This window comes from Mus musculus, chromosome 7 (genome assembly GCF_000001635.26).
Source record: "Mus musculus strain C57BL/6J chromosome 7, GRCm38.p6 C57BL/6J".
NCBI lineage: Eukaryota > Metazoa > Chordata > Mammalia > Rodentia > Muridae > Mus > Mus musculus.
In genome coordinates, this window is record NC_000073.6 from 110,871,657 (window position 1) to 110,894,026 (window position 22,370).

The following is a 22,370-nucleotide window of genomic DNA, read 5'->3' on the forward strand; positions in this document are numbered from 1 at the left end:
CAGACCCATAGTTCCCTGCCTGGGGATACTTCCTATGCTGTCTAAAGCAGTGGTTCTTCAATTCAATGACACAGAGCAACACATGGCAGATATTATTCAAAATACCCTTTAAATGAGAATTCCACAGTTAACATCTAAGGATCCCTGGATGATTTTGGTGCCACTGGTCCATACTGTAGGAGGCTCATGCAGATGTTTGTCAATCTCTTTATCTCCATCCTTTTTTTCTCCTACTCTCCAAACCCTGTTTTCTCCATTTGGCTGTCTCTCCCTTGCATCTCTCTCCTCAATTACCACATTTCCTTTGCTTATTTTCCAACTTTCTCTCTCTCTTTTCAGCTAAGTAAAAAGACATTGATCAGAGTCCCATCCTAGAGCTTTCCAGAGAAAAGCACTTTAAGCAAGCTGTATTTTTCTCCTGTGTCTAAGTCCAATCCTATGATTTGCAAAGCAAGATTATTGAGGGTTACCAAACCAAAGAGGTGAGGAGAGTGACTGAGGGCTTCCTGTGGACTCCAAGTCATAACACGGACACTGAAGTGCTCAGGCCAGCTTCCTGGCAAGCTTGCAGCTTGAACTGAGAGCAGGTAAGAAGTAGAAGGCTTGCTATGAGTCAAAATATTCAGCAAATGCTCTCCCAAGAAAGGGGCCAGGTCCTTGGAATGCTTATCTTAGGTGCCAGGGCCACAAAGGACAGCAGTTGGTCCCTTGTACACGTAGGGACCCCATCAAGCCATTCTAGCTGTAAAAGTCATGACATGAACTGGAAGTGGACCAATCTCAGCTGCACAAGCCGTTACATGACAGCTTAGTATAATTGCTTCGGAGAAAAATCATCGGCTACTTATGCAACTATTGGAAAGGGAGAGGCTGGAATTACAAGCTTCCCTCCTTCTAGCCCTATTTATCTTTGAATTCTAGTGGGATACAGCTGGAATCCAAAATGGAGCCATTTTTCAAGTTCTAATTCTGTGGTCCATAACAGGCTGCTGGTGTGGTGAGAAGCCCACTCTAAATCCATGCTTAAAGATTTATTTTTTAAATTATGTGTCGGGAGAGGGAATATGCACACTGGGGTGCAGGTGCCTGTGGCGCCAGAGGCACCAGATCCCCCGGAACTGGCTTTACAGGAGGTTGTAAATTCAGATCCTCTATGAGAGCAGCATGTTCTCTTAACTGTCAAGCCCCTAAGTCTTTCCAGACCCCAAACTCATCCTCAATCTGCAAAAGAGCAGGTCAAGATCTGGGTGTGTGATCCTTAGCTGGTCACCCAGATTTTAGCCCAGAAGAGAAACTGGAAATAAAATTAGGCCAGAAATAGAAATCCTCTGGGTCAGTTTTTGATGGCTAAAGCTTCTATTTTCTGGGCATTATTGGAAAAGTAAAGGCACCGGCTTAACTTCCATCTCAACTCCATAGAACAAGCCTGAGTCAGTGGTGAGAAACAAACAAACAAACCAGTTTTATGTTACTTATTGTGAATCTCATTTGTATTACATATTAATGCCACAGACTGAATTTAGAAGATGTTGGGTTACTTCACCCAAAGTTCCTCCAGTGATCAACGTTTATAACAGATTACTGTATTACATATAAGGGAGAAGAAACTTAAACACAGAGACTTATAGTTTAATGTCGAAGCCTTTAAATAAGGGGCTAGTTGCTAGGCTTACTTAGTTCAGTGGTTTTTATTTATTTCTATATTTTTAAATTTTATTTAATTTGTATGAATTACATACAAATGTGTATATTTGTATATATGAATGTATGACTTGTATGTATGAATGCTTTGCCTGCACATATGTATGTGTACTATATGCATACCTGGTTCCCATGAGAGTCAGAAGAAGGCATCAGATATCTGATGGAGTTAAGACAGTCATGAGCCAGACTGAAGTGTGGACACTATGCCCCTCCTTAGAAGTGGGAACAAAACACCCTTGGAAGGAGTTACAGAGACAAAGTTTGGAGCTGAGATGAAAGGATGGTCCATGTAGAGACTTCCATATCCAGGGATCCACCCCATAATCAGCATCCAAACGCTGACACCATTGCATACACTAGCAAGATTTTATCGAAAGGACCCAGATGTAGCTGTCTCTTGTGAGACTATGCCGGGGCCTAGCAAACACAGAAGTGGATGCTCACAGTCAGCTAATGGATGGATCACAGGGCTCCCAATGGAGGAGCTAGAGAAAGTACCCAAGGAGCTAAAGGGATCTGCAACCCTATAGGCGGAACAACATTATGAACTAACCAGTACCCCGGAGCTCTTGACTCTAGCTGCATATGTATCAAAAGATGGCCTAGTCGGCCATCACTGGAAAGAGAGGCCCATTGGACACGCAAACTTTATATGCCCCAGTACAGGGGAACGCCAGGGCCAAAAAGGGGGAGTGGGTGGGTAGGGGATTGGGGGTGGGTGGGTATGGGGGACTTTTGGTATAGCATTGGAAATGTAAATGAGCTAAATACCTAATAAAAAATGGAAAAAAAAAAAAGACAGTCATGAGCCATGATGTGTATGCTGGGAACTAAATTTGGGTTCTCTGCAAGAGCAACAAGTACTCTAAACCACTAGGCCATCTCTCCAGCCCCAATGTTTCTTAAAATGTATAAAATAGAACATAAAAGCTCTTGTGTATGTGTGTGTGAGAGTGTATGTGTTTGTGTTTGTGTGCGAGAGAGTGAGAGAGAGAGAGAGAGCAAGCAAGCATACACCTTTCGATACACATGAAGGTCAGAAGAGGACATGGGATGTTTCCCTCTATCCTCCCCTATCCCTTTGAGGAAGGGCCTCTGCTTGAACCTGGAGTTCCTGTTTGCTTAGGTAGGCTAGAACTCAGCAAGCTGCAGTGATCCTCTTGTCTCTGCCACTGTTGGAGTTGGAGTTACAAGGCGTGCACAGGATGCCTGGCTTGCTATGTGAGTGCTGGGGTCTAAGCTCCAGACCTCATGATTGTGTAACAAGTGTTCTTAATAACTGAAACATTCTCCCGCCCGCATGGAACTTTCGGTAGCTTCTGCTTGCTAGTGATGGACCAACATCTCACAGAGGTCTCACGCTCAAGTGAAGGCTCCTGCAGGCAACTCTGGTGCTAAGGGGTTCCAGAATGGACTGAGCATTGTCTAGCATTAAGCATGGCAGCCCTTGGAACCAGCCTGCTTGGGTTATGGGTGAGAGCGGGGCTTTATGACAGTGGGTGTGCAGTTTATATGATAAAATGAAGCTGGGCCGAGTCTGAAAAAGTGAAGCTGTTCTTGCGCTGAAGGCTAAGACCTGCTGGGAGGTCTTGCTCTGGTCTTGTATCAGTCGTCTCCTCCAAAGCTTAAAAAACTCTAATCAGGCATGAAGGATGGGAGTCTGAATGAGGTCCAGGTGCTACAAATGGCCATTATCCAGTGTTGCTCACAAGCTAGGCAGAAAGGGACCCAGGCAAAGCCTTGCTTCCCTGGGCTTTTGAGAGACAGGAGGAGGCTGCTGCTGTATGCCTACGATTGGGTTAGCTAGATCGGGCCTGTGCTCTGTAAGCCAGACTGTTTATAGTCATGTGCCTGCTCTGCTTAGTTCTCTTTTGTCCTGTGTGTGGACGTGCTGGAAATTCTAGCCTGTCTTAGATAAATTCAAGGTGCCAACAGAAGGGTTGTGTCCAGGCTTGGGCTTGACAAAGGCAGCCTGGTGGTCTGCAAAATAAATGCAGATGACCCCCAAGAGGGAGGAGGAGCCGGATGCAGTTGTGTGGAGTCAGGGCTGTGCTTCCACGGTGCAACTTGAGGCTCTTCCACCAGAGAAGGTGGTGTAACTGGCACAGGCATGTTCACCATGAGGAAGCATTTTCCCTGGCACTCTGAAAAAGCTCTTTCCTTAGCAATGGGGCTGACCCAGGCAGGCTGAGCCCCCTCCGGCTGGTTGCATCTTCCACAACTGGGCTCCGTTGATGGCATCTACAGGCTTTGAAATACAGTTATGGTCTTTCCAGCCTTTACTTACTACCTTATTCATTACATGTAAGTAGGTTCTGGGGCTTGCCAGCAGGAGGTTCAGATCACAGACACTGTGTCTGAGGTCAGTGGCAGATGATCATACAGTTAACCGTTTTGTCTGCACCAGTTCTGGACCAAGCCAAGGGCATCTAAAAGAAGATTTTAGTGAAGTGTTCCAAGATTACTACAACTGTATTTGAGAAAAAACAAAACGAAGCAAAACCAGGGTCTTCATGTACTAACAGAGACAGTTGGGCTGAATTTATGAAATTAGGGCTTTTCTAGAAATCTAGGGTGTTGATAGTATCCTTAGAGCAGTGTATGCCTCTTCTTGGGGACAGTTTCTTCTATCCTTAAACACATTCCTGCGTGGGATAGTCCTGGCCTGGTAGGGTTATGACTTCATTTCATGGAATGCCCTGCAACTAGATAAGGCTATTTCTGTTGTTCTTGGTCTGGGGATGTACCTCAATGGGAGAGCACTTGCCTACTGTGTGTGAGGTCCTGGGTTCAACCACTGATGGCAGTTTTGTCTTGTTTTGTTTTTAATATACTGTTCTGTATGGTACAGTGAGACCTTCACCTAGAGAGGAGCAAGAACACAGACCTTCTCTCTGTACGCTCCATCTCCACTTCCACTGGTTAAAAGGAGATACCTTGAAACAGAAAATATTTCATCCCCAACCTAAATTGAAGACATCATGCAAATGACCAAGTCAACATAGCAGGGTCCTGGTAGAGACTGAACTTTGCTGTTGACCTAAATTTGTTCCCTGCTTTGCTGTTCCCTCTGCTTCCCTCCACTGTTCTTGTTTTTGTCTAAACCCTTCTCTAGGAATTCAGGCCAGTTCCTTTGATCTAGACTCTTACATGGTGCAGGCTGTGGAATGGGCTGACCCAGAGTTTGGCTGGGAGTCCCATCAAGAGTCCCTCTCCCTTTCTAAGTTCCTAGAGACTATAGATGGCTCCCTGCCTTGTCCATGACTTCCTCTGACCCCTCAGCTCTGCCACTAGTAACTTGATTTTCCTCTACTTTCCGTAGTTATTGCCTTCTTGAGTTCTGCTAACCAAGAATTTGAGTTCTGTTGGCCAAGAATTTGGGCCCCAGACCTACTGCCATGGAGGACTGGAGTTTTCATCCATTATGTGCAGTTAAATGACTTGCAACCCATTTGGGATCCAAGCGTAGGTTTCCAACCTGCTTCCCTGGTCCTTCTCGTCCTCCTGGGTTTCTTCTACCTCTTCTGGTTCCTCGGGACTCTCCGTCTTCTGTTCTTCCTCCTCCTCCTCCTTCAGGTCTTGAAGTTCTTCGGTCTTCTTTACCCCTTCCTGGTATCTGGAGGGCAAAAAGAGAATAATTGAGTCTGGAGGGGAGGGTCAGACACAGGACATTCTTGCCTGAGGCCCTGGGGGAGGGGACTCAAGAACCCCCAGTCACTGCGCACTTCCTGTGGCTCCATACAACAGGAAAAAGCTGGGAAGCACCGCTGAACCGCAACACGACTCATGTCAGTGCCATTTCCCCTCACTCCTCAGCCATCCTTCCTGTTTATGTGACAGTGTGACAAACTGACTGGGAAAAATGTGGGACAGGGTCTACTGCTGGTTGTTATCCTATAAAACATTCCCCAGAGATAAGATTGCATTTCCCCTGTGGAACCTAGGAGCTTCAACTTCAGGGGGCCCCTCATCTCAGGATACTGGGTTGGGTATTTCTCAGACATGCCAGGGCTTGACATAGGGAGGTACCCTGAAAATATTGACAGAACCAATGAAGGGATTTTGCTCTCCTGTTTGGGGGGAGAACTTTCCTTAAAAGCTCCTAGTGATCTTGGAGTCACATATGTCCACGAATACAATCTGCTTACTTATCAGGCAGCCAGGTGTCTAACTTCATTGGTTGAATTGCAACAATTCCACCCACAACTGAGTGACTATGCACAGATACAATTGGGCTCTGTACTAAGCCCATGCTAAGTTAAAAGTGAGTTTTCTATCTTGAGTCCTGGGCCTTAGACCCTGCTCAGTGCTCTCTCCCAGTGTCTGATAGCTGGCCATGCTTGCTAATGCAGCTCATTTACAGATAGGCAAGGGTGGAAGTGGTAGGACAAGAACAGGAAGTGGGACCACCAATTTATACAGAAGACCAGGGCAATTCTAGAAAACACAGTCGAAGGTGCCCCTGGACACTGTTGCCAATAACATGACAGATCTACACATGTGTCAGGAAGCCTCAGGCAGCACCAAGAACCTAGCCCAGGCCCTTGATGTTTAGATATTCCTAGGCAGCAGCATCAGGCCTGAAAGAGAGGAGTCTAGTCAAGTCTAGCCATTGTCTAAGCACATCCTATGATCTGTTCCCCTAGGTAGGCCCTCTTCACTGAAGGAGAGGCTTTGGGCCCATTGACTGCTTCCCGAAAACTCCTCAGAAGCAAGCCAGGGTGTGGGAAGCTCTCTGTGCCAGGTGCCCTCAGGTTGCAAGGTCTGACTCACTGACTCACCCTTTGCTGTAGGCTTCTTCCTCTGCCTTGGCCTTGGTCTCCTGGCTCGTCTCCTCCAGACAGCTTGGGAGTGGCACAGGGGCACCCACTTCGCAGTTAGCCTCTGCATTTGTCTTTCCACTGTGAGAGGAGGGAAGTGCAGGGCGTCATTGCAGGGAGAGACTGCACATCTGCAGACAGAACCATATCTTTGGTCTGGTTCCTGATTCAAAGAGGAAATTTGGGCTCTTTCACTGGCTTTGTGGTTTTAAAACATCTATCTTGAGATGAGATTCCATAAAGACACCATCCATGAATCTTCTCTAGACTACTGAGGAGACAGACCCTACCTTAGCTTCTTCAGCCTGATGTCCCCAAATCCAACTTTATGCTTATTTGAGGAAGTGCTGTGACAGGCAAGTGTCACAGGCAGCAGAGCACTGCCACAGGATACAGACAGAGACATCACAGGTTGTCCTGTGTCTGGTGACTTTCATTTATTTTATCAACTGTGCATTGGGTACGAGAACGTTACAGGTACAAGGTGATATAGATTGTAAGAAGGAAGGGAGAAACCTCCTTTTTTCTAATGTAGAGTTTTGCAAAAGGAAAAGGTAATTATACTAATTATGAATTATATTTATGAAAGAAACTATCAGTGACAGAAAATGGCAAGGAGAGGATGATCACAAAGAGTGGATGGTCACAAAAGACCTCTCTGAGGTGCTGAAATTTGAAGCCTCAGCCTCAGAGATGAGGTATGTATGCAGAGGTCATCTGAGGCAAGAGATGGAAGATAAATAGACTTTGAGATGCAAGGGATGCTGGGAGACCCGAGTTGCTAAGAACAGTCAATATGGCAGGAGCTAAGTTTGGAGCAGAATAAACTGCTGTGCATATGAGATGTCCAAGAACAGATGTTGGGTGGACAGTTGGAGATGCCAAAGTGAGGCAGAGATGAGTTCTTGGCTAGAGAGAGTTGCTTGATGTTGTAGGAACATAAAGAACAGATGATGGATTAATGGAAAAGGGTCAGGAGAGAGGAGCAGGCTGAAACAACAGAAGTAAAGGTAGAGAGGTGGGTGCAAGCCAGAAGAGGTGGGAGGCTTGGGGGTTAGGGAAAGAGGGCTCAGTGTGTTTCACTGTGTCTTCTGAAACTCTGTGTCCCTGGTGGGTGTGATATGCAGGGCTCACAAGGAGCTTTGAGGTAATGGATGGATGGGCTTAATGAAGAAAGGGAAGTAAGAAAGACACAGCCACAGTTGGAGTAGGTAGGAGAGCAGGGAGTGACTGGCTGGGCTGATGGGCTAAATAAGTGGTTCTAGGGTGCAAGCAAATTCAAGCACAGGGAGAAAGGGCCCACTGCCTTTAACTAAAGCAATTGAGACCTTAGAAAAGTAAGAGAAACCTCTCCTTAATTGGAACAAAGAGTAGAAGTGAAGGACAGAGGCATGGAGACCTGACAAAATATGATCTGCCCCCAACCTGGTGACAAAGCTGAAATGTTGTTTGTAAGAGCAATGCTAGGTCTTCTTCCGAGCAGGAGAGGGCAGGGATCTAAGAGGGCAGGGATCTGAGAGGGCCGAGAAACAGCAGGAGGCACGAGCATCGCTAGAGTAGTAGGAAAACAGGCACACTAGCCAATCCCCTCAGGGCGGTTGGGCATGCTTGGAACTTGTCTAATGAATGAATGGGACAGAAAGTTCAAAGGAAGCAGCCTAAGAGGCACAGCTTCCCTATAGATGTTCTCTGCAGCCATCTTGGTGCCCCGAGTCCCACTAGGAGTGACTAGAAACTGGAGGAGCCTAGAAACTAGGCAAAGTCTATGAGCTGAGCCTTCCAGCAGGGAGCTATAGGGTCACCACTGCCTTTCCTTAGGCAGGGTGCAAGCTTCCAGCGTGCCTCCTACTCTTGGCCTCAGCTTCCTATCTCTTAACTTTCCTTCAGATCTTGAAAATATTTGTTTCATTAGGCTGGAAACCAAAATCCATCATGAACAAGGAAGATAATGCTCTAAAAATACAAGCTATGCATAACATTTCTCCTCCTGCAAATTGTACTCTCCGCTCCCTTTCCGAGACCTTTGTCTGATGTGCACTTTCCTATCTGTCCCCTGACTGGAGCAAGTGAAGAAAAACACAGAGTCAAGGGCAGGGGCAGTGGCTATCTCTGAAGTGTATTTATATGGTAGAAGTGAAATGTGGCCTTCACACTTTTGGCTTCTTTTCTCTATAGCTGCCCACGTCACAGTCCTTAAAGCTAGACCGATATGAAGAGAACTTGCCAGAGACAAACCTAGATTAAACCCCAGGCTTGGAGACTCTAACTAACCAGCCTCCGGTTGAGCAAGATTGTAAACCACCCCCAGGCCCCACCCCCACCCGGCAGGAACGAGGATACTCTAATAGAAGAGATACCTGTAGCTTCCCCTTGGCCATCAGACTGTTGAAACAATATTCCCCAAGAAAGTGAAATCTCCTCAGGAATCAATCTCATGCCAGCAGGAGAAAGGGTTAGAAGCCTAGGCCATCCAGAGATGAAATTGGTCTCCTGGGAAAAGACATGCAACTTGCCAGGTCACCCCATGGAGTTGAGATTAGTGGGTCAGTGACAGGAGGAAGGACATCTTGACCGGAACTGCTGAGCTGTGCAGACCTCTGGCCCTCAACTTTAAACCCAAGCCCTCTGTCAGGACTCTGAACATATATAGGATGGAGGGTCACTAGATCTCTTTGTTTTCATTCCCAACATAACCATAGTAAATAAGTCCTTTTTCTGCTTTCTACTATGAATTTGGCCCTTTTCATTGGTTGGTTGAGGGTAGGTGGTTGAGCCTGACTTGTTAGAGCTTCCAGGACACGGACCTTAACTCTAGTAACAATTAGTGTGTGGGAAGGCTCAAATTTAGCCCTGCTTCAGGTTGACGATAACCTATGCTTCAACTGTTCTAGTCACTGTCCTTGAGAGGAGTTCCTTCCTGGCAGATAAGAAACAATTCCATACTTGCCTGCACTCACATTACTGATGACGGTTGGGGCTGTTCACTCTGGCCCACTAACTTCCTGTCAAGGTAAGCTTTCTTCCTTGGGCCTTTGTCTCCTCTGGGGCTCTGCCTGCTGTGTAAGGCCCCAGGTATCTGCTGAATGAAGTTATTCCCACCACATTCCCATAGCCAGCAAAGCTCCTTTCTCCACAGACTGCTTCAAGTATGAGAGGCTGGGAGAGCCTTGGTTTTACAGGAAGCAGGAAGCTGGGATTGGAGGCGGGACAAATACAGTGATATGCAAATGTTGTCGTTATTTTCTGATTTTTAGACCAAGCTTGGAGTCCCCTAACTATCTTCACTGACTACCTGGAAGTTTCTCCTTGTGCATCTTTAAGATTCTGGTTAAATCCTCCTTCACTGTGGGACCTTTGTTGATGTTCTACTGTCTTCCAGGCCAACTGGCTAAAGTGGATCTGTCACCATACTTCCAGAACAAAGGGAGAATGTTTTCACACCTGCCTGTCCCCTCCTTGGGGCTTTGATCAATGGAGTGGCCTATGCTTGAAAGGTGCCTGGTGTGGACTACAGTTCTTTTGTCCCCCCAACCCCTCAATGATGTGCCTGGTCCTTGCCTATGAAGTTAGTAAGAAGAGAGATCCTATCTGTAAGTGAGGACTTCCATAGGACCTAGAACTTAGCTTGGGCTAAGAGAATCCATACTGAGCTCTGTAAATGAGAGCTGAGCACAGTCTGTGCCCTTCCCAGAGATCACTGGGTGGACTTTAGCATTCATCCTCACCCTGGGATCTTGTGCCTTCTTTCTGGGGTGTTCATTAAACTGTGGCTGTTTTTATCACTGTGCTCAGCTCTCAGTCACCTTGAGGTCTGTTTGTTCAGAGTAAATCGTGAGCCAAGCCAGTTGTCAGTGTATTGGTGAGCAGTATTCAAGCCTTTCCAAAAGGCAGGCCTTGCCTCTTGGGCTCAGAAGTGCTGCTAAATCATCTCAGCTCAGTGGCTTCCTTTGATAAACCCAAGCCAGGGGGCCTGAGTCATGGGACTGTTCATACTCCCTCACACCCACTCTCAGATTCTTGAGTAATAATCACCCTGGGATATAATCTTCTCCAGAATATAAACAATAAGGGGTTAGGTTGTTTGCTGTGCAGATCTACTGGCCTTGCTGCTTCAAAAGCACAGAAGACAACGATTTTAAAGACCATAGCTAACACGGCACTGTGAGATGCTAGCATCATGGCCTGTTCATGAAACTAATCTGCTAACACTCCCACATCCTAGTTTTGCTGTCCCTTGGTGAGTGGTCCTGTATACACCCTCTCGTCCCCTGTTCTGTCCTACGCTCCATGTCCACCTACTCACTGGTTCTCCCCAAAGACTTCTCTTTTCCACCCTTGCTTCTGTAGTCACAATGAATGCCCTCTGGTATTCTATTAGGAGGTTAAGAGCATGAGCATGGCATCTTTTAGGTGTATAAGGTTAGGGTGTGTATCCCTGGGCATCATCGATAAGACAGAGATGTTAATAATGTATCTACCTCATGAGGTCTGTGATGGCTTGTATATGTTCAGCCCAGGAAGTGGCACTGTTAGAGGGTGTGGCCTTGTTGGAGTAGGTGTATCACTGTGGGTGTGGGCTTTGTCCTAGCTTCCTAGAAGCCAGTATTCTTCTAGGAGCCTTCAGATGAAGATGTAGAACTCTCAGCCCTGCCTGCACCATGCCTGTCTAGATTTGGCCATGCTCCCACCTTGATGATAGTGGATTGAACCTCTGAACCTGTAAGCTAGCCCCAATTCAATGTTGTCCTTTATAAGACTTGCCTTGGTCATGGTGTCTGTTCACAACAGTAAAACCCTATCTAAGACAAGATCCTTAGCAGGGTTAACAAGAAATGGACAGAAATTAGGATAAAAGGTGCCTGGCATACAGAGAATGAGTTATAGCTAATAGCGTGACTTGTCATCACCATTACCATAACCATCATCTTTCTTTGAATTCATTGCTACCTCGAAATGCTGCGCATCTCCTATTTTCCTAGTTAATGATATATCCTTCAGGCTTAACTTTAAAAGCAGATTCCTATGGAGAAATATTTCCTGAGCCATGACCCTTCTTACACTCACACAGGGTTAGGGGCACATTTTCTCATGTGTTGGTCCCTTAGCAACCACACTTCCTTATGACAACATTCATCACAACATGGAATAATAAGCTGCTTCCCGTCTGACTTTCCCACTAGACTGGTACTCCTTGAGAACATTCCATGAGGCTGACCTGAGAGCACTTGTCAAAAGAATGAAAGAATAAAAGACCACATACAGTTCCTCCTATTTGCATCTTTAAGGGTAACTAAAAACCTCTCCCTAGCCATGTGTTTAAATGTATACATCTCTAGACATTTGATGAGTTGAAGAGTGGTTTTTTATGAGATGGCCTACAAGAGCAAGACTCAATGCTCTAAGCTCACATGAAATAGTATTGCCAGCTGCTCTGTACAGTGGACTGGCCACAGGCTACTCGATCGTCCTATCATGCCTAGCCAATTCTCTCCCTTATATGCAAACTTAGGAAATGGGGACTCATTTAACATGAAGCTCAATGAAACTGTGAATGTCTGATAAGTTATAACACATTATTTCTCTTCAACATGACTAGGCAAACTGGAATAGGCGGCATCTGCATATAAGAAAAGACATGAATTTATATTCACTTGCAAATTGTTTCATAATTGGCCACTTGGGTATCTACGATGCTTCCAGTTCTATGTATTTGGAGAAAAAAGCAAGATAGTACCTCTTATAAGTCCATATGGAGGAGCTGCTATTATTTGGAGTCTCTGGAGTCTCTCTTCAATTAGACCTCCCTGCCCTCTTTGCAGCTATTTATTTCGATATATTTCCAGTAGTGGAGTGCAGTGTATACAATGGCGATTTTGAGTTAGCCTAAGAGGGAGCTACAAACTCCCTCCTGGGAACTTCCGGTTTGTCTTGAGCCTTTTAGCTTCTGATTCCAAACCTGTGAATGGCAGCACCATCCCTCATCCTCACTCAGTTACTCTGCAGGTTTGGGACTGTTCTGCAGATTCTCCTGCCAAGGACATCTCAAGTACTTAATAATCCCCAGTGCCTTGGACATCAGCATTCAGCTGGCCTGAACATTAGTTCTGAACATTAGTTCTGATTGAGAGTCTATCAAGGAAAGCAGGGACCTAGATCTTCTGCTTTGGGGTCTGTAGGCACAGAGCTGGGAGGGAGCCCTTGATGGAAGTGCTCTGAAGTGGACTTGTGAGCCCAAAGTGAAGGCTGACAGAATTTCAGAGAGTATAAATGATCATTTCTCCACAGGTTCAGAGGCCATGAACTCTATGTGGTAAGATGTGTAACTTTAGATACTTTTGTTTAGTGACTCATTTATCATGTCTTGGTAGTTTTTCTGGATTGGTCAAGAAGCGAGAGGAAAGAAGAGGATACACTGCATGATATAAAGAAGGGACTATATGCTGGTAGGTGACACAGGGTATAAATACTGGGCAAATGCTGACAGCAACCAAAGGGGTCCTTAGTGGGAACTTGGCAGTCACGCCTCCTGAGAGTGAGGAACACAGGCTGAGTCTTGAGACAGAGAGTTTGGGATCTTCTCTGAACTGACATCGACACCAGCATTCACATTCTCAGGCAGCCAGACAACACAAAGCCTTCTACCAGCAACAGAAAATGAAAGTGCTTCAAGGTAAAGAAGAAGAAATGAGGTCTACACTCCACTAACTGAGGAAAGACACAAAGAGAGCCCTGAGAGGTGGAAGCTGTAATCCAGATGTTTCCCAAGAAGCAAATGAAAAACATCAAAACATAAGCTGTAAATTTCCCCCATCACAGAGAAGCAGCCTTAATGGTCTGGCTTAGCAGGAGATGACCTGCAAATTACAAGGAGGCCTGTGGGAAGCAGGCCAGGGAGGCTAACGTGTCTTCCTTCCCACTACTTGATAGAAAGAAGACTTTTTAAAAAGGAATTTACCTTTCCCTGTGCTTTGGGGATCTTCACCCCCTCTGTAATAGTTTAAACTCATATAATGGTTCTATTCCCAAATGGAAGAAATGCATTCATCTTCCTCTACCTATGGTTTTGTCTAGGATTCCAGGAACTAGCAGCCATTTGCTGCAAGCCTGATGATGTCATCACCATGAAGTGGCCAGAGTCAAGGGACCCACAGAGAAATAGAACCCTGCCACACTGGAGAAGCACACCCTGGGCTTGCCATCTAAGCCCTGTTGAATTGAGGGGTGTGTGTGTGTGTGTGTGTGTGTGTGTGGTGCATGCATGCGTGTGTGTGTGTGTGTGTGTGTGTGTGTGTGTGTGTGTGTGTGTGGTGCATGCATGTGTGTGTGTGTGTGTGTGTGTGTGTGTGTGTGTGTGTGTGTGTATCCCTAAGGAACCCCAACTACTGAGGAAGCTTTCTACCTCTCAGGGGCTCTTAGGCAGGGTGTAGCTGGCTGGGTCTCAGAGAACTATTCACTTCCCCTAGAACTTAAGTTTCTTGCTATTTCATTTTTTGGTTTGAGAATGAGAGGAAAGAAAGCAAGTCAGAGGTTTTCTTTAAGGATCCCCACTGTTAAGTGGAGAACAGAGAAACTTACTTTTCCAAAAGTGCAGGCAGCGCTGGGGAGACGGAGATGCTGCTCTTCCCATTGGACGATTCAGACTGGATGGAAACAGGACTGAGGATGAGTGAGGCAGCCGGGCCTCGGGCGACGCTGGGGAGGGGCTGCAACTCTCATTTCTCTTTCCTTTCTTCTCTCCCCCTACCCCAGGCTTTCCTCTGAGGCTCCATCCTAGCAGGAAGCCGTCAGTGTTCCTCTGTCCCATTTCCTGAGGACCACTCCTACCCAGTGTGGGTTTAGAATCCTTGGGATGGACTCACAAGCACCACTGTTCCCACAGGTTCTGTTCCAAGCGCAAACCTCAGGAGATTCCTAATGGCACAATGAGCTCAAGCTGGCAAACGTTTCTGTGCTGCTGCACTGGGTATGGGCAGAGCATAGGCTTTCTACTCTGTATCCATGCTAAAATCACCCATAGTGGATTAAACAGTACTGATCCATTCCAGCATTCTGGGGTGGGACCCATGATCAGAGTGGTTTCAGTGCAGCCGCTGTCATTTTAAAGTGTAGTTCTTAGTTGTCAACCACCCGTATAAAGGTGTATTCAGAAACCATGTATCTATGAAAACATCTGTTGCTAACTAACCTTTTCTAGACTCGTCAAAGAAATATTTTTTTAGCTTTAAAACATGTGTTATGTGTATGAATGTTTGCCTGAATGTATGTCTATGCACCGTAAACTTGCATTGAACTTGGAGGTCATATAAGGGTGCTGGATCCCCTGGGACTGGAGATATAGATGGTTGTGAGCTGCCATGTAGGTGCTGGGGATTGAACCTGGGTCCTTTGGAAGAGTTGCCAATGCTCTTAACCGCTGAGCCATTTCTTCAGGACCTTCAGTTTCTTTGTATTGGTGATCTGGAAATTTTCATTTCACAGACAAAACACTTACAAGGTAAAAGAAACTTAACAGTGATTGGTAGCTACGGGCGCGTGGGGCTCTGAACTGACTTGACCAGTTTCTGTCACACTGAACCTCTCTCTCTACAGCTGTTCTAGAAAGCACAGTGATTAGAGAAATCACTTGAGAAAGGTCTTTAAAGGCTTTAAAGAAAAATCACTAGATTCACAAAGACTTTCGGTGTAAAAAAGATTCTCTTATATATTAAAATCGTCTCCATCTAGAATGAAATGCACATTTTTCTTTGCCTGTCTTTTTATGCCCTATAGAAATATTTAAAAATAAAGAAAATTTAAATGATTTGTTTTATTATTGTTCAGAAATAACCATTATTGTGATGATTAATTTTTAATAATCAACTTACCACAGCCTAGAGTCACCTAGGAAGACAGCCTCAATTGAGGAATTGTCTAGACTAGCTTGGCCTGTGGTCATGCCTGTAGGGGGATTGCTAATTAATTTAAGAAGGCCCAGCCTACTGTGGGTATAGGAAGACCCAGCTCTGGTCTTTGGATGTGATGGCTGCATTCCTGCCTTGCTATACCTTTAATGGTGGATGATAGCCTGAAATTGTAAGCCAAATAAGCCCCTTTCCCCCCTAACTTTATTTTTGTGAGAATGTTTTATTACAACAACAGAAATGGACCTAGAACAGTTATAAAATTTCAAATGATTTCTTACACAATTTTCTATTTTTAAAGGTACAAAAATAGAATTATATATTCTAATACATGCATTTATTTTATATAGAAGCTGCTATTTCTTCTCAATAAACTATGGGTGATAATTCTACAGAAATTCTTTATGATGGTATTTACAGTTTGCTGCCAATCTCCTGTTGATAAGCAGTGGGCTACTTTCAGGGTTTCATTGTTGGAAACAATGGTGTAGTGATTTAGGACAGAATGACACCCAGTTCATGAACTCCAGCTCTGCAATCAGTTTTGCTTCAGCGATATCTGACACAACCCACTGTAAGCTGCGAAGGTGCTTTTTAAATAAAAGCATACCCTCCTTAAAGAATTACGGTTCTGTTCAAAGAGGTAGCTGCTTACTCCCTGAGCCATCTGTGCTTTGCTTGAGAGCACAGAGATCTCTTCTCAGAACAATGGGAAGGGTTACACTGGGCTGCTTGGTGTACCTCTATCTATATTGTATGCTGGAAATGTTCTGCCCCTGCTGACCCTGTCCCTATCTACGAGCCCTCCATAGTAGTCATGTGAGGGAAAGGTAGAAAAGGGCAGACAGCACCATACTCACCAGAGCTGGTAGGGAAGGCATGGGTGAAGAGCTCGGGGCTTGGCCAGGCAGGTTCAGGGCATTAAACTTGGGAACCACAGCAACGCTGACCCTCCGGCGGGGCATGTTCTGTGGGAAGAGAAACGATTCAGGCCTCCTGTCTTGAGAAGAACAGCAGTCATGGTTCTGAGGGTATTAGGAAAGCTTGCTAACTTCTAACATTCAATAGGTAATTTGGTTTGGGGGTGGTGATGATGTTAGGAATCAGGGTGGGAAGAATGAATCAAAGCTGACCCAAATTTTCTGTTGGTCATGAGTGATCTCTCCCATTTTAGAATTTGAGACTCCATTCTTTGAGTAGCATCCTAGATAGTATGTAAAAAAGGTCTGTGGCAAAACCGAAGTGTATGTATCATTTCACATCAAGTTAATGAAGGGTTGGGAAGACTATGCCCGAGTAAGAAAGATGGGGTATCAAAGACCATGTGAGCAAGTGTGAAAGCTAAAAACCCTGCTGGTACCCATAGGTCCAAGAGGGAATGACCATTTGGGTGACCATGAAGATTTCTGACACGTTTCTTCTGGGAGCATTGGAGTTCCTCTGTCATGCATACCTTTCCCATTGTGAGGGACATAGATCGCGCCGTTCGAGGAACCCCGTCTTCTATAGTAGGAAACAGCAGAAGAAAATTGGTATGAGTTTCAGGTTAGGGACCAACAGTACACAGACAGGCAGAAATTAAGCCAAGCTATTCATGGGTCACAAATGGCCTTGCAGGAATGGCTCAGAGATCTGGGCACTGGGGACCCTTCACTTCTGATGCTTCACCCTCTACAAAAATCATATGCAGCAAAGGGATCAACTGTCTTGACTAGACATTTATTCTAACTCCACCAGACACTATGAGAAGCCCTCATCTTGGGTTTCTGAGCTTCATTTGAAGTGTCTTTGGTATCACCCTGGATGGTATGTGAACAGGACTCTGCAAGCTTGAAGCATTCCAACTCATTCCACGTTCACTCAAAGGAGGGACGGTTGATGACACTATTAGCGAGGAGGATGTGATGTTAAGGGTGAAAATTCACTAATAGAAGTCATTTCAGTGTGTTTCCTACACCATTACTCGGAATAACGGAAGCTGCCACTTTCAGAACTTCTCCTTATCGTGTATATAAAATGATACAATTCATGTTCTGTGTTCAACACTATACCTGCATAAGAGTACGACCAGAAAAACAACTGAATACATGAAAAGTATTTTCATTTTTCAAAAATGTAAATCTTGCCCCTTTGAATATATTTTCAAATATGATTTGTTCAAAATTATCAGAAAAGTATCATCAAGGACAGTTGGGTTTGGTTCAGTGTCACCAACATCCTGGAGCCTGTGTATCTGTCTGTCCTCCATAGCCCCGTATTTTAAGTATGACCCTTGAAAAGCATGCTGCTATATATTTCATTTGTTCTGTTTTTTTAACTTGAAAATCTTGGTCAACCAACAGTTTCACACTGTCTATACTTCTTGTGATCATTAACAGAGTTGTTTTTATTTCTATCATTTCATTTTCTATAATTTACCTTGATTTATTACTTTATTATTTTTTAATTTCTTTCCCACTCTATATATTTGTTGAGATACTATCCATCCTAATCTTTAAAATAGGGCTTTAACTTCTGATATTATTTGGCTTTAAATTTAAAATTAGGGCTGGAAAGATGGCTCTGCTGCTAAAGGCTAGGCTCGCAACCAGAAATAAATTTAAAATTAATCAATTATTTCCTAAATAGTGCTCAAAACAATAACTCTCAAAAACCTTTATTAGAGAGCTAGTCACCATTTTTATGTCACCCTGTGTATTCTCAGTTATGCATTATTCATCCAACCAGCATACTGGATACTTATTTGGCTCCACCCACATGCTTATGAACTTCCTTGGTCACCATCCTATCTTGCATTCTGTCAATCTGAGACCCAACACCCGCCCCCCAACTCTAGTATAGTCTTTAATTGTCCTTTCAGTAGGGACCTATGAAAAGACCCCTTTCTTATCATTATCCCCAGCCCTAAGCCTTGCATGACCACCTGTCTATTTCCTCTCAGGACTTTGAGGGGTCAAACCACTGTCTTCTGGTGCTATTGTTGCTCTTGAGAGTTGAGAATTATCTATATACAAATGTTCTTCTCATTACGTTTAAGATCTTCACTTAGCTTTTCCTTTCTCTTCCCCTTCCCTCCCCTCCCCTCCCCTTTCCTCCCCTTCCCTTCCCTCCCTTTCCTCTCCCTTCCCCTCCCCTCCCCTCCCCTCCCTTCCCTTTCCTTTTGTTTGTGTCTGTGGTGTACACACCTGAACGTGTGCGTGAATATGTGTGCGTGTTCATGCTTAAACAGGCCAGAGGTTAACACTGGGCATGAGACAAGGCTTCTTACTGAAGCTGGATCTTGCTTCTTCAGCTAGACTGGCTGGTCAGAGAGGTCCTGGGATTTGCCTGCCTCCAATTCCTCAGAGCTGGAGTTACAGGCGCAAACCACCACGCTTGAGCTTTGTGTGGGTGCTGGGCATCCAAACTCTGGTCCCCATGCTTGCCCAGCCAGGGTTTGCACCCACCAGGCTGTCTCTTCACTCTGTATTTTATCTTTTTTTTTTTTTTTTGATGTTTATATTTCACGTGGATTGTAGTTTTTTCCTGATAGACTTCACTACACTGCTGAATCCAGTGATTTGTGTGGAAGATGCTAGGTTATTTCTTTGAAGATTTCCTGTGCCGAATTTTCCCCTTATGGATCACACGGCAAATGGATTGTAGGCTCTCTCCCATACCCCGTGTCTCAAACACTATCTACCGTGTTTTAATCACTGTATCCATTCAACTGCATTTTGGGTAACTCTCTCAAATCTTCCAGTCACAATGAACAGGTTAATATTCTGGAAGGGTGGTGCTCATCAGATCAGGAGGAAGAAAACTGGGGTCGTGTGCACACCAGTTCTTATGGGCTTCAGCCAGACGTGACTCGGCTCATCCACAAAGCTCTCCACAATGCCTGATCTATCTTCCAGGGAAGGTTTTCTCAACCTGTGGTCAAGACCCCTTTAGGGATCAACCAACCTTCAGGGGTTGCATATCAGATATCCCACATATCAGATATTTACATTATGATTCATTACAGTAGAAAATTACAGTTGTAAAATAGCAATGAAAATAATTTTATGGCTGGGGGTCACCACAACATGAGAAATCCTATTAAAGGAAGCAGCGTTAGTAAGGTTGAGAACCGCTGCTCCAGGAGGTGGAAAATAAGACAGGGGAGAGGAATTCAGAATACTGAGAAACCTCCTCTACCATGGTTATCACACCTACCGAGTCTCCCTCACCCCTGACCCCTTGTTTTGAGTTGTAGTTCTGTCATAACTGTTATTTGATCCTGTGTTTGCCATCTGCCTTTCCATGTCTCTGCTGATTTTAAAATTCTAATTACTTGACTATCTGGTATTCGTAAACACAATCTTATATTTGGTGGGTCTACTGATTTGTGTCCACGGTGGACTGTTCCATTGTGTATTTGCGCTGTGAACTCGTCTTCATCCAGGCCCTATGGAGGATTCTGTGTGTGCTGGTGCAGGGTGTGCCTCTCTGTAGCGGCTGACTGTGCTCCTGGAGATCTCCTCCCGATGTTCTTTCCAATTCCCCAGAGATTGCACCACTGTGGCTGTCATTCATGTACTTTCTCTATGAGGAAGGAGAGAGCATTTGTTCCTCCCAGGGTACAGGGGGAAAGAGGCAAGCTTCCACATTTGCTTTGCTGCTGGCTGGTGAGGGAGGCTTTTTATTCCCTGCAGAGATTCTACCTCAAGGCACAGTCCCTAGAAGGTCCTAGCCTTGCACACGGAGTTCATTGTCCACTCGGCGGGCACCAGGGCTCAAAGGTTGCTCTCAGCTAGTACTGAAAACGAACAGTTCCAGATAAGCAGGGCGGCTCTGGCTTCAGCAAGCCGCAGGGTCAGCGTGGTTTCAGTTCTCTTCTTGGTTCTGGCTGTTTCTTGTGGGCTCAGCTGTTCTTTTAGGTGCCTTGTTTTATTTTGTCCAGCAGGAAGTTTAAGCATTTTGGATAAAGGATTTTTAAGTTTTCTGGTCACCCCAAAAAGCAGAACCAGAAAAAATTCTCTATATGTGAAGAGTTCAAATACATTTCCAACCTTGTAGCTGGGATAATCAGAGAATTTACAAAATAAAAGGATAAATGTTTAACAAATGCACAGAAGGGCATCAAACTTTGAATCAAACAATTTATGAGATAAAACAATTTATGTCTATAAAATTATAAATATATTTCAGAAGAGAGAACAAGTTTGGCCATCAGTGTACTACAAATCTCAACCATTAGCATAACCCACTAAATGACCATGTCAATGAACTACTTGAAAATAGTTTATTTATAAATATTTACTTTCCTAATCTAGTAATGTTTTAATTTCATTAGCTTTTTAGTTAGTAAACAAAATAATACATTTTATTATAACCTTTTCACACATTATGTCATTCTACTAGGCTTATGTCTGCCCTCCTCACAGCCCTCCTGTCCCTTGCCCACTGGTCCCCTTTACCTCTACAAAGAGTCTCCCCTCTGTCAGCTAGTATTCATATTTCTAGAAGTTTGTTCAAGGGAAATAATCCAAAATGCAGATGATCAGCATGTTGCATGTTCCAAAAATGTGGTCTTTATGAGCAACTTATCTTTTAATCAGGGATATTTTATTTCACTATAAGTCTCAGTCATAGACAGACAGACTGCCAGAAGTCATGTAAAGGCTTTTTAAAAAATATGCTGTCCGGGACTGGAGAGATAGATTAGTGGTTAAGAAAACTGGCTGATCTTCCAGAGAACCTGGGTTCAATCCCCAGCACCCACATGGCGGCTCACAGCTGTCTGTAATTCCAGATTCGGGGGATTTGACACTGACGCACATGAAAAAAAAAAAAGATGTTGTTTGAGAATGGTCATAGCACAGCACACCTGCTCTATGTCTAGATTCACCAATGCTCGCCTCTCTGCAGCAGCCACAGTGGAGGAAGAGCTTGGAAAAACCAAAGTGGGACTAGATATCCCCAGCCCTTATTCTCTGGAGGATTTGGCTCTTGAAGCCCTTTGCTCTGGCTAGCACTTTCCCAGCCCCCAGACTGGGTCATGGGACTCTACAGAGCCCATCTCACCCAGGAGTCTGCTTATTGTATTTCCGGTGGGTGGGTGTGCTGTATGAACATGCTTGTGTGGCTATGTGTGGTATGTGAGGAGAATGTGCATATAGAAGCCAGAGTGTCTCCCTTTATTGCTCTCCATTGTATTTTCTGAGGCAGGACCCCTCACTGAACCTGGAGTTCACCATTCTCAAGACTAGCTAGCCAGCAAGCTTCGGGACCTACCTATGTCCTTTGTCTATCCTGCCCATGTCTGTGTGCCTACACTCCACATCAGTGACTTCAGGCCATGCCCAGAAAGCCATCCCCATCTACTCTCTCCTAGAGTAAACCAATCCTTTCCTTCTCTAACCTTTTACAGCCTGTGGCAGTGTCTTTCTCCTCCCTGGACACGACAACCCTCAGCCCAGTGCCACAGGCAACAAACTCTCAGGACAGATCTGATTTCATCTGATGGTCCCTGCGGCCTTTCTGCTGAGCTCAGAGTAGAGTAACTGGTGCTTGTCTGCTTCCTTTTCTTGTAGCACTAGGACTGGGGCTATGCCATTCAGGGCATACCAAAAGTGCTCAAAAAGCATCTTAGAATGGATGAATGAGACCCCTGGGTAACCGATGATCCCATAGAGCATAGCGAGAGACAGGCTCTTGTTCTATAGCCCAGGCTGGCCTCAAACTTGCAGTAAGCCTGTTTTTGCCTCCCAGGTGCTAGGATTCCTCTACAAGATTCCTCTATAATGACAATCACTTCATCCGCAAAATTCTGGTACATTAGTTTACAGGAGATATGAGCCTTGTACAGAAATAATTACCCGAACCTACATGCTAGGGTTTTCTTGGAATCCACTTTCCATTTGTATCGAGAGCAGTTTGTTAGGGGTCCAGATGCTTGTGGCTGGGGAACCTGGCTGCCAAG

The 22,370-nt window shown here is 44.9% G+C and overlaps 1 protein-coding gene across 7 annotated transcripts in view; it reads right to left on the bottom strand.

The window, feature by feature from the left end:
* Nucleotides 1-22,370, bottom strand: part of Mrvi1 (MRV integration site 1) — a 114,653-nt gene that overhangs the window by 3,400 nt on the left and 88,883 nt on the right. For 6 of the 7 annotated variants that reach the window (NM_194464.3, NM_010826.5, XM_006507416.3 and 3 more), the window contains 5 exons: nt 16,878-16,927; nt 16,285-16,392; nt 14,100-14,164; nt 6,486-6,605; nt 5,183-5,320 (listed from right to left, as the gene is read on the bottom strand). In NM_194464.3, the coding sequence (NP_919446.2) occupies nt 5,183-5,320; nt 6,486-6,605; nt 14,100-14,164; nt 16,285-16,392; nt 16,878-16,927 (481 nt within the window). Of the gene's footprint in view, nt 1-5,182; nt 5,321-6,485; nt 6,656-14,099; nt 14,165-16,284; nt 16,393-16,877; nt 16,928-22,370 lie in introns of all 7 variants that reach the window. The other variant, XR_869664.3, reaches the window with a different exon arrangement.